The sequence below is a fragment of the Bacillus rossius genome, chromosome 3 (assembly GCF_032445375.1).
Source record: "Bacillus rossius redtenbacheri isolate Brsri chromosome 3, Brsri_v3, whole genome shotgun sequence".
Lineage (NCBI taxonomy): Eukaryota > Metazoa > Arthropoda > Insecta > Phasmatodea > Bacillidae > Bacillus > Bacillus rossius.
In genome coordinates this window covers 10259187-10274067 of record NC_086332.1, presented here as the reverse complement: position 1 = coordinate 10274067, position 14881 = coordinate 10259187, and the positions used below count along the sequence as shown (strand labels likewise).

At 43.5% G+C, this 14881-nt stretch overlaps 1 protein-coding gene across 1 annotated transcript in view; it reads left to right on the top strand.

Annotated features, from left to right (window-relative positions):
- LOC134530204 (serine protease Hayan-like) overlaps positions 1–14881 on the top strand; it is a 78843-nt gene that overhangs the window by 43774 nt on the left and 20188 nt on the right. The window contains exons 2-3 of the mRNA XM_063364869.1: positions 8207–9337; positions 12840–13000. Of these exons, the coding sequence (XP_063220939.1) occupies positions 8207–9337; positions 12840–13000 (1292 nt within the window). The remainder of the gene's footprint in view (positions 1–8206; positions 9338–12839; positions 13001–14881) is intronic.

The window sequence follows — 14881 nt, the reverse complement described above, 5'->3', positions numbered from 1 at the left end:
ATACACTAGCAGGGGTGTAACCTGTGCTTCCATGTTGCGTCATATTTAATCCAAGATTTAAAAATTCCAATGACTCATCCCACTTCCTATGCTGTTCATGGTGAAAAATCGTTAACACTGCTTTCACCCCCTTATTCAATCTTTCCACTAAATTCGGTTGCGGATAGTGTGGACTAGTGTTTACGTGTTTAATACCCCAGCTAAAACACATCTGCTGGAAACTGTGACTATTAAAATAACTCGCATTATCTGAAACCAATTGCTCGGGTCCCCCAAAAAGCTTCCAGACTCTCTCAACTAAGGCGGAAATCACCCTGGCGCTTTTCATGTCCCGCATAGGTAATAGTACACAAAATTTACTGAAACCATCTAATAAAATTAAAACACAATTGTTCGCATTTGACGCCCCCGTAAGCCCCAAGGGAGCGTCGCAAACCGCGAACAACTGCCGGGAATTACCTGGTATAGTGTATCGCCATCCGACATATCAGAAAAATAGGCTACGGCACACAGTTCACCAAACCTCTCGGCAATCAACACGGGTATAAAACAAACAGGGCTTAAATTAAACAGCGAAAGTAAGGAATTTGCTTGAGAAAGCACAACTTTTGCGGCAAGTACGACAAAACATTATTTATTAATCTGAACCTCTGAAATCAAACTATTACAAGCATTAAAAGAATATAAGCATTCGCCGGTACATATTAACTAAATCGGGCCCGATGCTATAAACTATATATATATATATATATATATATATATATATATATATATATATATATATTCATACCCAGCACATGATAAGGAAATATAAAAAATCCCCTAAACTTAACATCAGTTACAATAGACACCTTATAGTGATTTAAAATCTCTGATAAACCAAGTTCGAGCTAGTTAACACCTTCCTTGTTATGCGACGTGTTCAATTGTTCGGGGGACGGGTACCCTTAAAACGTTCAACGCGAGTCTCTACCATTTGAATTTCATCATAAGTTTCAATTATTTACTTCACGTGTCCATATCATAAAGTTGTTAAATGTAGCTGGGGAAAAACAGACCTCCGACGTAGAATAACACTCTCAGGCTTGACGTAATTATTTCTGCCACCAATCTCTTGCTGCATAACCCCGTTGCACAAGGGGAATCACAAGGGAAGTCACTCATGTATCGGCTCGTCGTCTCCGTTGGATTAGCGAATCCTCGCTAAACCCCACTGGTCCTCAGGCCAGTCGGTGCTGACGGCCATACTCGCCGGAAGGAGCCTCGTTCCGCCGCGATAGTACCGCGACTCTCTTCTTGACGAGCTTTACAGCTACTCTTTCACACAGATACCAACGAGTTATTTTGCTGCCCAAGCCGGCCCCACACTCGCAAAAGTCATTTTTTTTTGCGAGTCCGCTTGCGCGGACCACCTCACACACCGGCCCGTCGTCCAGAACAGCTGATCGCCTGCCTCCCCTCCCTTCCTTCAAAGAAGGGAGGGGAAAAAGTCTGCCTCCCTCGCGCGCATGCGCGCTGTCATCGTGATTTGTTTCATTTTACCCCGATCACCACTTGTCCAACTTTGCTATGTCGCATTAATAATTAAAATAGTTTTACACAAATATATAACTACATTATAAATATAACTAATAAACACAATTATTTAATGATATTCTCACTAACTGTTACCAGGTGCTCCCGGGCGACACTAGCGCTGAAAAACGTACGGATAACACCAATACTCAAATAAACTATACTAAAGGAAATGACTTTTGCAAGTGACTTCCCTTGTGATTCCCCTTGTGCAACGGGGTTATGCTGCAAGAGATTGGTGGCAGAAATAATTACGTCAAGCCTGAGAGTGTTATTCTACGTCGGAGGTCTGTTTTTCCTCAGCTACATTTAACAACTTTATGATATGGACACGTGAAGTAAATAATTGAAACTTATGATGAAATTCAAATGGTAGAGACTCGCGTTGAACGTTTTAAGGGTACCCGTCCCCCGAACAATTGAACACGTCGCATAACAAGGAAGGTGTTAACTAGCTCGAACTTGGTTTATCAGAGATTTTAAATCACTATAAGGTGTCTATTGTAACTGATGTTAAGTTTAGGGGATTTTTTATATTTCCTTATCATGTGCTGGGTATGAATATATATATATATATATAGTTTATAGCATCGGGCCCGATTTAGTTAATATGTACCGGCGAATGCTTATATTCTTTTAATGCTTGTAATAGTTTGATTTCAGAGGTTCAGATTAATAAATAATGTTTTGTCGTACTTGCCGCAAAAGTTGTGCTTTCTCAAGCAAATTCCTTTCTTTCGCTGTTTAATTTAAGCCCTGTTTGTTTTATACCCGTGTTGATTGCCGAGAGGTTCGGTGAACTGTGTGCCGTAGCCTATTTTTCTGATATGTCGGATGGCGATACACTATACCAGGTAATTCCCGGCAGTTGTTCGCGGTTTGCGACGCTCCCTTGGGGCTTACGGGGGCGTCAAATGCGCCACTCTGCTACTGGGATTTGCTTGTGGCTAAGCATAGCGGTTGTGGTTGGTATTGGCGTAATTTCAATGATGCCTGTTAGCTGTATCTATAAGCTGACTAAGCCCGAGCTATTAAGCAATGTTCAAGCTGCGGGTTTAGCCGTAAACGCCGAGGTGGGTATTGACGAGTTACGAAAAACGTTTTCCGAATTCTTGAAGGAAAGAGAGGTAGGAGTCATTTCCGCGGAAGGGATATCGAGGACTCCAGCTGGGATTCACGGGAAAATAGACCTGTTAGGTCAAATAGAAAAAAAGGTGATTTTGGACAGCATTAAAGGTTTGCCAGTGTTACATGAGGGGGACCCCAGTCAGTTAATACCCTTTTGTAGTGAGGTTGATAAAATGGTTGACGTCGAACTTTTTGAAGACCAAAGCTATTTGATAAAATGCCTAGCAGGGAGGTGTTCGGGAGTGGCCCGAAATGTTTTGAGTCAGTGTGCAGTGGAAAATAGCAGTTGGGAAAGAACGAAGGAATTATTGTGGGAAAATATGTGCCCCCGACGAGTTAAACTGCGTCTTGAAAAACAACATGTGTACCGGTTCCAAAAAGCTCACGAGAGCATGGTAGAATTTGTGCAGAATGTGAGTAGCATGAGTAAAGTTTTTGGTCTCGGGTTGAGCGAGGGAGATATGGTGCAAATAGTAGTAGAAAACATGCGCCCCGACGTGAGAAGGGAGTGTGCTTTTGTAGGAAAACCAAAGGGCACTGGGAAATTATTTACGTGGGCAGTTGATATTGATAATTTATGGTGTGCTAAGACAGATTTTGAACGCATGGGTGGTAGTAGGCTTCCAAACCAATATGTTAAGGGCTTGGAGGAAGGGGGGCAGAAAGGGTCTAGGAGCTGTTTTAGGTGTGGAAAACCAGGTCACTTTAAAGCAGAATGCCCGGAAAAGGGAAAGGGGTTAGTATGCGATTACTGTGGGAGGAGAGGTCATGGAAAAAGGTCTTGTTTCAAAGCCCGTGATGAAGAAGAAAAAAAGGGGCAGGAATGTAAGGTGTAAGGTACATACCGTACGTTTTTGCAATTAACAAGTAGTTTTCTAAGTTATTAGGGTTTAGTCTTGTTGGTAATTACGTTTTAGAGATTGTAAAGAGTGCTCATATAGTGGTATGGTTGTATGGTATACGCCGTACGTTTTTGTTAAGTTTTTGTTATTTATAAGTTTTTGAAATTTTTTTTACTGCATTAATTTTGGGGTAGGTTTAGTTTAGCTTTCGGAGTGAGGTACCACTCTATTCAGTGTGTGTTCTATCATGTCTCTTGACTCGTGTTTTTGAGAAATTTTCCGCAATCTGTTTGTGATTCTAAGGCTGTGATTTATTTCCTTCTATAAGTGTTTAAATGTTTTATTCTATGTTTTTATTGGTACCTGCCCAAAGAAATTGTTATAACCTTAGTTTTATTTTTAAAATTTTTTTTGGGGGGATATTGTACCCCTTTCTCGGGGTACCGTTTTACAAGGAAATTAAAAGGAAGTTTATATTATAGTTTTCTTTTAGTATAGTTTATTTGAGTATTGGTGTTATCCGTACGGCGGTATTTTTGAAATATTGGTAACGTTTTTCCGCGCTAGTGTTGCCCGGGAGCACCTGGTAACAGTTAGTGAGAATATCATTAAATAATTGTGTTTATTAGTTATATTTATAATGTAGTTATATATTTGTCTAAAACTATTTTAATTATTAATGCGACATAGCAAAGTTGGACAAGTGGTGATCGGGGTAAAATGAAACAAATCACGATGACAGCGCGCATGCGCGCGAGGGAGGCAGACTTTTTCCCCTCCCTTCTTTGAAGGAAGGGAGGGGAGGCAGGCGATCAGCTGTTCTGGACGACGGGCCGGTGTGTGAGGTGGTCCGCGCAAGCGGACTCGCAAAAAGAAAAAAAGACTTTTGCGAGTGTGGGGCCGGCTTGGGCAGCAAAATAACTCGTTGGTATCTGTGTGGAAGAGTAGCTGTAAAGCTCGTCAAGAAGAGAGTCGCGGTACTATCACGACGGAACGAGGCTCCTTCCGGCGAGTATGGCCGTCAGCACCGACTGGCCTGAGGACCAGTGGGGTTTAGCGAGGATTCGCTAATCCAACGGAGACGACGAGCCAATACGTGAGTGACTTCCCTTGTGATTCCCCTTGTGCAACGGGGTTATGCTGCAAGAGATTGGTGGCAGAAATAATTACGTCAAGCCTGAGAGTGTTATTCTACGTCGGAGGTCTGTTTTTCCCCAGCTACATTTAACAACTTTATGATATGGACACGTGAAGTAAATAATTGAAACTTATGATGAAATTCAAATGGTAGAGACTCGCGTTGAACGTTTTAAGGGTACCCGTCCCCCGAACAATTGAACACGTCGCATAACAAGGAAGGTGTTAACTAGCACGAACTTGGTTTATCAGAGATTTTAAATCACTATAAGGTGTCTATTGTAACTGATGTTAAGTTTAGGGGATTTTTTATATTTTCTTATCATGTGCTGGGTATGAATATATATATATATATATATATATATAGTTTATAGCATCGGGCCCGATTTAGTTAATATGTACCGGCGAATGCTTATATTCTTTTAATGCTTGTAATAGTTTGATTTCAGAGGTTCAGATTAATAAATAATGTTTTGTCGTACTTGCCGCAAAAGTTGTGCTTTCTCAAGCAAATTCCTTTCTTTCGCTGTTTAATTTAAGCCCTGTTTGTTTTATACCCGTGTTGATTGCCGAGAGGTTTGGTGAACTGTGTGCCGTAGCCTATTTTTCTGATATGTCGGATGGCGATACACTATACCAGGTAATTCCCGGCAGTTGTTCGCGGTTTGCGACGCTCCCTTGGGGCTTACGGGGGCGTCAAAGTCGAGCTTTTCAAAAATAAAATTCCAAATTGTTGGATAACTGGAAATTGAAATAATATGTAAATGCAACATAATTCAAATATAACGTGCTTTTTACTTAAAACGTTTTTATTTTTGCTTGACTGATTCTTATAGATTGAGTTTTGATGAAAATGTGCATAACTAAGCCCGAGACGCACAATTAGTTGCAAAGGTATTCGTCCAATGATCACTGATAATAATGAAAGGAACCATGAATAGCGTGTGTGCTGCAAGGTAATGCTTTTTTATACAAATTATCTGGTTTTATGGACATTGTAGTTCACGCAAATATGAAAGAAAAACAATTCAATAGCTCTGAAAATAAACAAACAAACAAAATAGAAACCCGTGCAGAAATTGACGACGCTAAAGTAGTAGTCCAGTAAAAAAAACGGACATTTCAGTTCCTCACAGTAGTTCAAGTGCTTGGTGGCATTTCATTTTGTATTGATCACTATTTTTTGTCATCTAGGCGTTGATTCTGCAAGATTTTGTGTCATGTTTGAGCCTATTTTGCTCCATTATTTGGCAAAACACCTTTTTAAAGACATTCTTTACTTGTAATCCGATTTTTTTTCTCAGTATATGTTTTTTTTTTTTTTGTTATATCTCACGAGTGCTTAATGGGGTGTAAGTCTGGCGACTGGGGTGTTTGCAGGACGTGAGCTGTGTCGTACAGCAGCCATTCATCAACGACCCAAGCGGTATGCTTCCAATCAATATCTTGTTGAAAGTAATAGGAACTATGATTGTCCAGTTTCAGTACGCTAAGCCTTGGGTTCTGCTTTAATACTTTCATAGTTATCCATAGTTGCAGGTGTTACGTGATAGTTAACCTGTCCCAGCTGCCGACATAACATCCTCCCTCCCCCATACCACAATACTTCCACCACCATACTTGACTGTAGGCTGCAGGATCTTACACTGGAGCTCTTAGTTCTTCTTTCTTCACACACCGTCGTTTGGCCGATGAATAAAATAAACACAATTTGTGTTCTTCAGTAAAATAACACCTGCCTCCAAAACTCCGGTGGCACGCTAACGTACTGTTTTGCAAAAGCAAGCATAGTTTTCTTAGTTTCTTTGCTTATAAAGGGCTACTTCCGGCTTATGCGTTCCTCTAGTCCAGCTCTGTACAACACACATCTTACCGTGTGGCAGCTTCTGCATCAGATCGAAGCGCAGGACCAGAAAACATGACGGTTTTACTGCACATACTACTTATATCTCCTCGTCGTGTCTGCTTCCTTGGTCGTCCGCTTCTTGCTTTATTAATCCCAGACGAGCTATCGTGGTGTAGTTAGATAATACGTTCCCTTTAAAAACAGTTATCTTTCTTGTCTTGCTCATTCTACCGTGCAGGAGGTTACTTACTCGCAGATATTAAAGTTAACACTGAATCAGTGCTCCAGATAAGTTTCTACCTCGATTCCGATTCGACACAGTCAACGAAGTGAACGAATGCTATTGCAGTAATATTATCGTCAACTTTTACGAACACTTGTCTTACAGTTTTATTCCATGACAACATAACATACGTATTACACGTTAATGCTCAGTTCTCATCAAAAGCAGGTTTGACTGACGACTTGCATGAAACATTAAGTTAGGGTGATGATAAATATTTTTAATGATTCCCGTCTCAACCTAGCTAGAAGAATACTTTTGCGGTTAACTGTAGGTTCGGAAATTTTCGCGGATTAGTTTGGTCGCAAGCTAAAAATGCAAACCTTCGTACTCGTGCACCGTGCTCATGATTGGACAGCGGTTATTCGGACACGCCCCTCCACGACCGTGAGCCATGGATGCTCGGCTAGGAGGGAAATAAGCGAATCGAGCCGTGTCGATTAACAATAAAAAAAAAGGTTCTCGCTAAGAAATAGACCAATGTTAAAAGAGAAGCCTAAGATGTCCAAAATCTGTCCCTGCCCGAACACGCCCGAATATTCACCTTCGGCCAACCTCGGGATTTGTTTTATTTTTGCGCAAGTAAATGAATTCAAATATTAAAAGTGGTCGGTTAGGTTAGCTACATTAAAACACTTTAAAACACTATGGATAATTAGTTAAGTTAGTATAGCTACATTAAAATAAACAGAGAAATATAAATATATAAATAAACCCGAGGTTGGCCGAAGGTGAATGTTCGGGCATGTTCGGGCAGGGACAGAACTTGATGTACATCTTAGGCTTCCCAATGTAAAAACCAAACTTGGGTAGAGAAACACTAGACATGGAATTGGGTACGTGGAGGTGGTAGGCGAGGTGGAGGTGGTAGGCGAGGTGGAGGTGGTAGGCGGCGAGATGGAGGTGGTAGACGGCGAGGTGGAGGTGGTCGGCGAGGTGAAGGTGGTAGGCGATGTGGATGTGGTAGGCGAGGTGGAGGTGGTAGGCGAGGTGGAGGTGGTAGGCGATGTGGAGGTGGTAGGCGGCGAGGTGGAGGTGGTAGGCGGCGAGGTGGAGGTGGTAGGCGGCGAGGTGGAGGTGGTAGGCGGCGAGGTGGAGGTGGTAGGCGGCGAGGTGGAGGTGGTAGGCGGCGAGATGGAGGTGGTAGGCGGCGAGGTGGAGGTGGTAGGCGAGGTGGAGGTGGTAGGCGAGGTGGAGGTGGTAGGCGATGTGGAGGTGGTAGGCGATGTGGAGGTGGTAGGCGATGTGGAGGTGGTAGGCGGCGAGGTGGAGGTGGTAGGCGGCGAGGTGGAGGTGGTAGGCGGCGAGGTGGAGGTGGTAGGCGGCGAGGTGGAGGAGCTAGGCCACCCAGCTGACCCGGAGGATAACCTAGCTAAGAGCGGTGTGTGTTCGCAGTGGGCGACCCTTGCCGCGGCGCGGACGGCTTCTGGGGCGTGTGCGCGCTGTCCAGGAACTGCGGCTCCTTCGCGCTGCGCCCCGCCGTGTCGGCCGCCGACGTGTGCGCCTCCTCCGGCCGGCGGCTGGTGGTGTGCTGCGGCGCGGCGGGGCGGCCCCAGGCGCCGCCCAAGCGCAGCACCACGACGCGCGGGCCCGCCAACGACCCCTGGTGGCTCGCCGAGGCCGCCTTCGACGAGGACGACGTGCTGCCCGCGCAGCCGCCCGCCAGGCCGTGGTGGGCCGACACGGGCGACAGGCCCTTCAGCGCCAGGCCGTACGACGACGAGCAGGGCGGGCCAAACAGGCCAGCCAACAGCAACAAGCCTTACAACGGCAACCAGGCCTCGCCCAACAGGCCGTACGAGAGCAATTCTGGCACGTCCTACGACGGCGAACAGGGCAGGCCTAACAGGCCAACCAACGGCAACAAGCCTTACAACAGCAACCAGGCCTCGCCCAACAGGCCGTACGACGGCAACTCCGGCACGTCCTACGACGGCGAACAGGGCAGGCCTAACAGGCCAACCAACGGCAACAAGCCTTACAACGGCAACCAGGCCTCGCCCAACAGGCCGTACGACAGCAATTCCGGCACGTCCTACGACGGCAATCAGAGCAGGCCAAACAGGCCAGCGAACGGCAACAAGCCTTACAATGGTAACCAGGCCTCGTACGACAGCAATTCCGGCACGTCCTACGACGGCGATCAGGGCAGGCCTAACAGGCCATCCAGGCCAACCAACAGCAACCAGAGCAGACCTAACAAGCCTTACAACAACAATCAGGCTTCGTCCAACAGGCCTTACAACAGCAACCAGGCCTCGCCCAACAGGCCGTACGACGGCGACCAGAGCAGGCCCAACAGGCCAACCAACGGCAACAAGCCTTACAACAGCAACCAGGCCTCGCCCAGCAGGCCGCTATACGGCAGGCCCGAAGAAGACGACGACGAGCTGATCGCCTTCCCCGGGCCGACGGGGCGCCCACCGAGCGTCGCGACGCCCGAGGAGACGCTGTACATCAACCCGCCGTTCATGCCGAGCACCGACCCCCCGCGCAGGCAGACGAGACGCCGGATCAGCGAGACGAGTGAGTGACGACCTCTGTCCGTGCCTCACAGCTCATCTCAGCAATGTTTTCTTACATTTACATTACAAATGTTGCTGTAGTACGTGTCATAACTTGTCACAGATTTGAAACTTATCGACAGTTACGAGTTGTGGTACTCATTTCGCAACTGTCATTTTCCTGGTATGACATTCCTCTTCACGAAAACTGGCTCCCGCGTGAAGTTTTTGACAGAATAACAGTGGGGGAGTTGAATTGTTGCCCCATAAAGGCAGCCCATCAGGATTTTTCTGGAAGTGGTGTTTTTGAAAGGTTGTCTGAATTGTTGCCCCTTGGAAAGGGAAACCCTTCAGGATTTTTCTGACAGTAGTGTTTTTGAAAGGTTGTCTGAATTGTTGCCCCTTGGATGGGCAGCCCTTCAGAATTTTTCTGACAGTGGTTAGGTTAGGTTAGGTTAGGTTAGGTTAGATTAGGTTAGGTTAGATTAGGTTAGGTTAGATTAGGTTAGGTTAGATTAGATTAGATTAGATTTGGTTAGGTTAGGTCACTTTACAAACTAACCACTGTCAGAAAAATCCTGAAGGGCTGCCCATCCAAGGGGCAACAATTCAGACAACCTTTCTAAAACACCACTGTCAGAAAAATCCTGAAGGGTTTCCCTTTCCAAGGGGCAACAATTCAGACAACCATTCTAAAACACCACTGCTCTTCCAGTCGCCTTACAAACTAACCACTGTCAGAAAAATCCTGAAGGGCTGCCCATCCAAGGGGCAACAATTCAGACAACCTTTCAAAAACACTACTGTTAGAAAAGTCCTAATGGGCTGCCCTTCCAATGGGCAAGATTTCAGGATTATTTAAACACTTAAAGAAACATGTTTTCAGAAATTGGATGGGCTGCCCTTCCAGTAGCTGTACAAGCAAACCATTGCCAGAAAAATCCTGAAAATTCCAAGGGGCAGCATTTCAGTCGCCCCATTACAGTTACAGAAGGATACGTAGACCATTGGTAATTTTTTTTTGAGAACTGTCAAATTTAAGACAAGTGACAAGACACATATAGTCGGAACAGGTGTAAGAGACACCATGTTTCAGTTAAGAATTTTTTTTTGCTAGCTATAAAATTGACTGTTAGACGCAGATAACACACATGTTCAGATCATCTGAAATGCACATCATCTCAGATTCAACAGTTCAAAAGAGCCAGGTGCTGATTCACGCAAGTAAAATTAAAAAATATAATGCTTATATATAATCTTTTCCATAGTGTGTGTTCATCTGCCTGGAGCTAACTTGTGTGTTTGAAGCAGTCGAGCATCAGAGAATAAATACACCCTCCATGAACCAATGGTAACTTGACCAGAATGACAGACTGGATTGGCATACAGCACAGGACGATGAATCGTTAAGGGGCTGCCTCCCATTTCAGGTCATGATTTTATATTTATATTAATCACTGATCAACTTTTAGACTTTTTCAGTTGTTTAACTTTCACGAAATGAAAAATATATACAGCATATACTTTTTGCAGAATTAGCTGCCAAAGTTACATTTTTAACGTTTTTGGGTTGTTCAGAAAGGGAGAATTTAATTTATTGCAGAACTGAAACTTTTTAGGTTTAACTGCAATGCCAGTGGCTACTTCATGATATGGTTTACATTTCTATCACAAAAACTCATTTCATGCTTTTCGGCTGTCAAAATCGTATCCAATTTGAGAATTTTGAAATGCCAGGTAAAATTAATTAATTAATATATTCTGAAAGAAATTCAAACCTTTTCTTGAAGTAGCCAGTGGCATTGCAGTTAAAACATAAAAAGTTTCAGTACTGCAATAAATTAAATTATCCTTATTTGTTCAACCCATAAACATTAAATATAACTTTGGCAGCTAATTATGCAAAAAGTATGTGCTGGATATATTTTTCATTTCGTGAAAGTTAAACAATTGAAAAAGTTTACAAGTTTATCTGTGATTACTGTAAATATAAAACTTGACCTGAAATGGGAGGCAGCCCAGTCCTAGGGGAAGCCTTCATTTCACAGACGAGAGACCCACACCCGAAGTTCCCCGAAGGTTGTTTAGCAAACAACTTTTTAATATGTAGCTATCCAGGGCTAGGAAACCGTTTACATGATTTCACAGTATCTTTAATGTAGCTATCCTAACCAAATCAACCGTCCACAATGTTTTAAAGTATTTATAATGTAGCTAATGTAACCTAATTGACCATTAGTTATCATGAGTTCACCAAAATAAGAAAACCCCGAAGATGCACGATCGGGAGTTTGGCTCTCTCGTCTGTGAAAAGAAGGCTTCCCCAGTCCTGGACCCAGAGAGAAGGTATAGGCTAAATAAATCCCCTCCACGGCCGGGAACCGAACCCGGGCCCTCTCGGCCCACCAGCCACTATACCACGGCGGACATGTAACACAAAGCTATGACCTTTTCAAGTTTTGATCCTACATTTTTAAAAAATAACTTGGACTTTTTTTGACGTGAAAACGTCTTATAAAATCGATGAACGCCGGCTGCACGCACTAAAAAAGCATGACTCATTGTCACGTTCCGCCTTAGCCGAGCGTGCAAGAACCGGCCAACCACCGTGCGAGAAAATCTTCTATAATATCAAATCTGGTCAAGATGGGCTTTTTTTTTAAATCAGCAATTTAAAAAATTTGTATTTATTTGTCCAATTTCGTCATTTCAAATTAACAATTTACAAACATTGATTTGATTTCAGTTTATTTCTATAACCAATTGTTCGTGATTATATTTAAACAAATTATTTAAATTAAATTTGCAAAAATTGTAAATAATATTTGAAAATTAAAAAAAAGTATGCAAATTTTTATCAATGTTTTCTTATGACGTTATCACGTAGAATTATTGTCCGTAAACCGACTTTACAGACAACCCCCACCACCATTTTTTTTTACAAACTCTCAGTTCAAAAACGAAACAAAAAAAATTGGTTGTCTGTAAAGTCGGTTTACGGATGATAGTTTAACGTGACGTCATAAAAAAACATTAATGAAATGATTGCATACTTTTATGAATAAAATTGAATCATTTTTTATTGAATTATCACTATTTTGTATGGATACAAAGAAGGAGTGAAATGAAATCTACAATTTAATTGATAAATTTACTTTTTATTTGCACTCATTAATTCAAATATGTTTATTACTTTAACGAAGAGATTATTTAAACTATAACTTTTATACATGTTTGCTATTTAACTTCTTCCAATCTGCGTTATTCTGTTAAGGATAGGACAATGATGGGAAAAAGTAGGAAAACGAACGGGAGTGTTTCAAGTTTTTGATGTGCCTCGAGAAAAAGTCAAATCGATGGTTGTTCCAATCGAGTGGTAGAGAGATAGATGCGGCGCAAGCGTACAATGAGGGTAACGGGTAACTTTTTCGTGCGTGCAGCCGGCGTTCATCGCGTCAGTAATTGGTTCCCCGGTTGTGAGGATGACTTGAGAGAGGACTGCTAGTGCATGTGTGTGCCGCCAGAGTGCGACGAGTACTCGCAGCAGGTGCGCAGCAACGTGTCGGCTCTGCCGCTGGTGCCCGACCCGGAGCCCATCTCCCTGCAGGTGGCCAACTGCAACTACAACGGCGTGCTGCTCATCGTGGGCGGCGAGAAGACTGTCCCGGGGGAGTTCCCGCACATGGTAACAGTGACGCAGCTGAGGTGACCGGCGCCCCTGGCCAGAATTAAAAATGGGCGCCCCCTCTTGGATTAAAAGAGGGGGGTAGGGGTTCTGTAGGGTCGTTACCACAACGCAGAAATTCCATAACGCCGAATGTCAAAATTGGCCACAACGCCGACAGCTGGAAAACTGCTGCGTACCTACCACAACGCCGAAATAACTGAATGAATTTGTGTGTGTTTCTTAAATCTACCTTAACGCCGAAATACCAAAATCAAACCTAACCTTACCTAACCTAACCTAGCGTAATATAACCTAACCTATCCTATCCTATCCTATCCTATCCTATCCTAACCTAATCTAACCTAACCTAACCTAACCTAACCTAGTCTAACCTAATCTAACCTTTATGGCAGTCCTGCAATGACATTTTCCGGCGTTAGTGTATTTCGGCGTTGTGGTAATTGGGCGTTGTGGTACACAGCAGTTTACTAGCCCACCCTTGCTCCAGCGTCACTTTCGGGGGCCATCCCTGCCACCCGCTTGCTACGCCACTGCATGGTAACAGTCGATGGCGGCTCCGCCAACACTATCGCTCAAGCAATGACGTAGCAAAAAACAGTGACATCCAGGGAGGTATTCCAAGACGTTCGGGCAAGGTAGCGAATAAGCACTGCCTTGTTGGGATACACCGTAAACTTAAAAAAAAACTCGCTGGCCGTATTCCCGAACGTGTCCAAACTGAATCCCATTTAAAATACGTTAAAAATTGTTTTAAGTACAAAAAATATATATAGTGTTCTATTATTATTGAGAGCCGTTATACGACGACACGGAAACGGAGACGGACCTGTACGGATTATCGCGGCAGTGCTGAGCTCTTCCGTTTACGTTGCTCCCTGCGACCGATAGAAACCGAGTTCTTGGCTTTGTTTGTATTCTAGATACGTTAAATATTTTTTTTTTCAAATACAAGAATATCTAATGTTCTATTATTTACTAAGTAGTTTATTTTCATTATGTATGTAAATTCTTCCCGTGCTATGATCTCGAACATATATATTTTTATTTAAATTAATATTTCGTAATATTTAAATGCAAGCTCATTAGATATTATTTTTTTAAGTTTCCGTGAATTGTGGAAGCAGCAGACGCGATGATGAAATGTTCCGGGAAATCCGTCTCCGCTTACGTGTTATTGTACTTAAAACGGACCCAAGGAAACAATCCCGCAACCGTTTGAATAAACGTTGCCCTGCGCGAGACTATAAATTGGTTTCAGTGCATTCTAGCGGACGTTTTGCAATCATCGACATTATTGTTACGGCAAAAATACTAGAGATAGCAGCCATCGCACAGAAATAGAAACGCCTGTCTAATTTTCTCACGTACTTTTTAAGTTGCGATTATTTCTTGTTATGACCATTACAGTGTACAAAATGTATTCCAGGATAGTTTCGCTATAATAGGGTTTAATTTGGCACACCAACACGCTTGGTGACTATATACCTACGAGCTAATGGCGCCAGACGCGGGTCCGCCATCAGGACGAAATCAAGAAAAAAAGTGAGCTCTGCGCATGCGCGAAATTTAGGCATTAGATCGGCAACGTCTAGAACACCAAAATCCGTCCACTATCGTGCACTAGGAATACGGTTAGGGTACTGGTATAGCCAGGGGTTAATTTCAGTGGGAACGCAAGGGAACGGCGTTCCCTTACCTCCCAAGAGTGCCGGAACGCAAGGGAACGCACTTAAAACCAAAAGTTTAAAAAACAATTACGTTGGATCAATATTATGATTTGTTTGCGAGTGACTCGTAAGCAGGTAGGAAGCGCCCGTACAAGCCGTTGTGAGCTGTGTTGTGATGAGTCATGCACAGAATCAGGGAGGAAGGTGACTG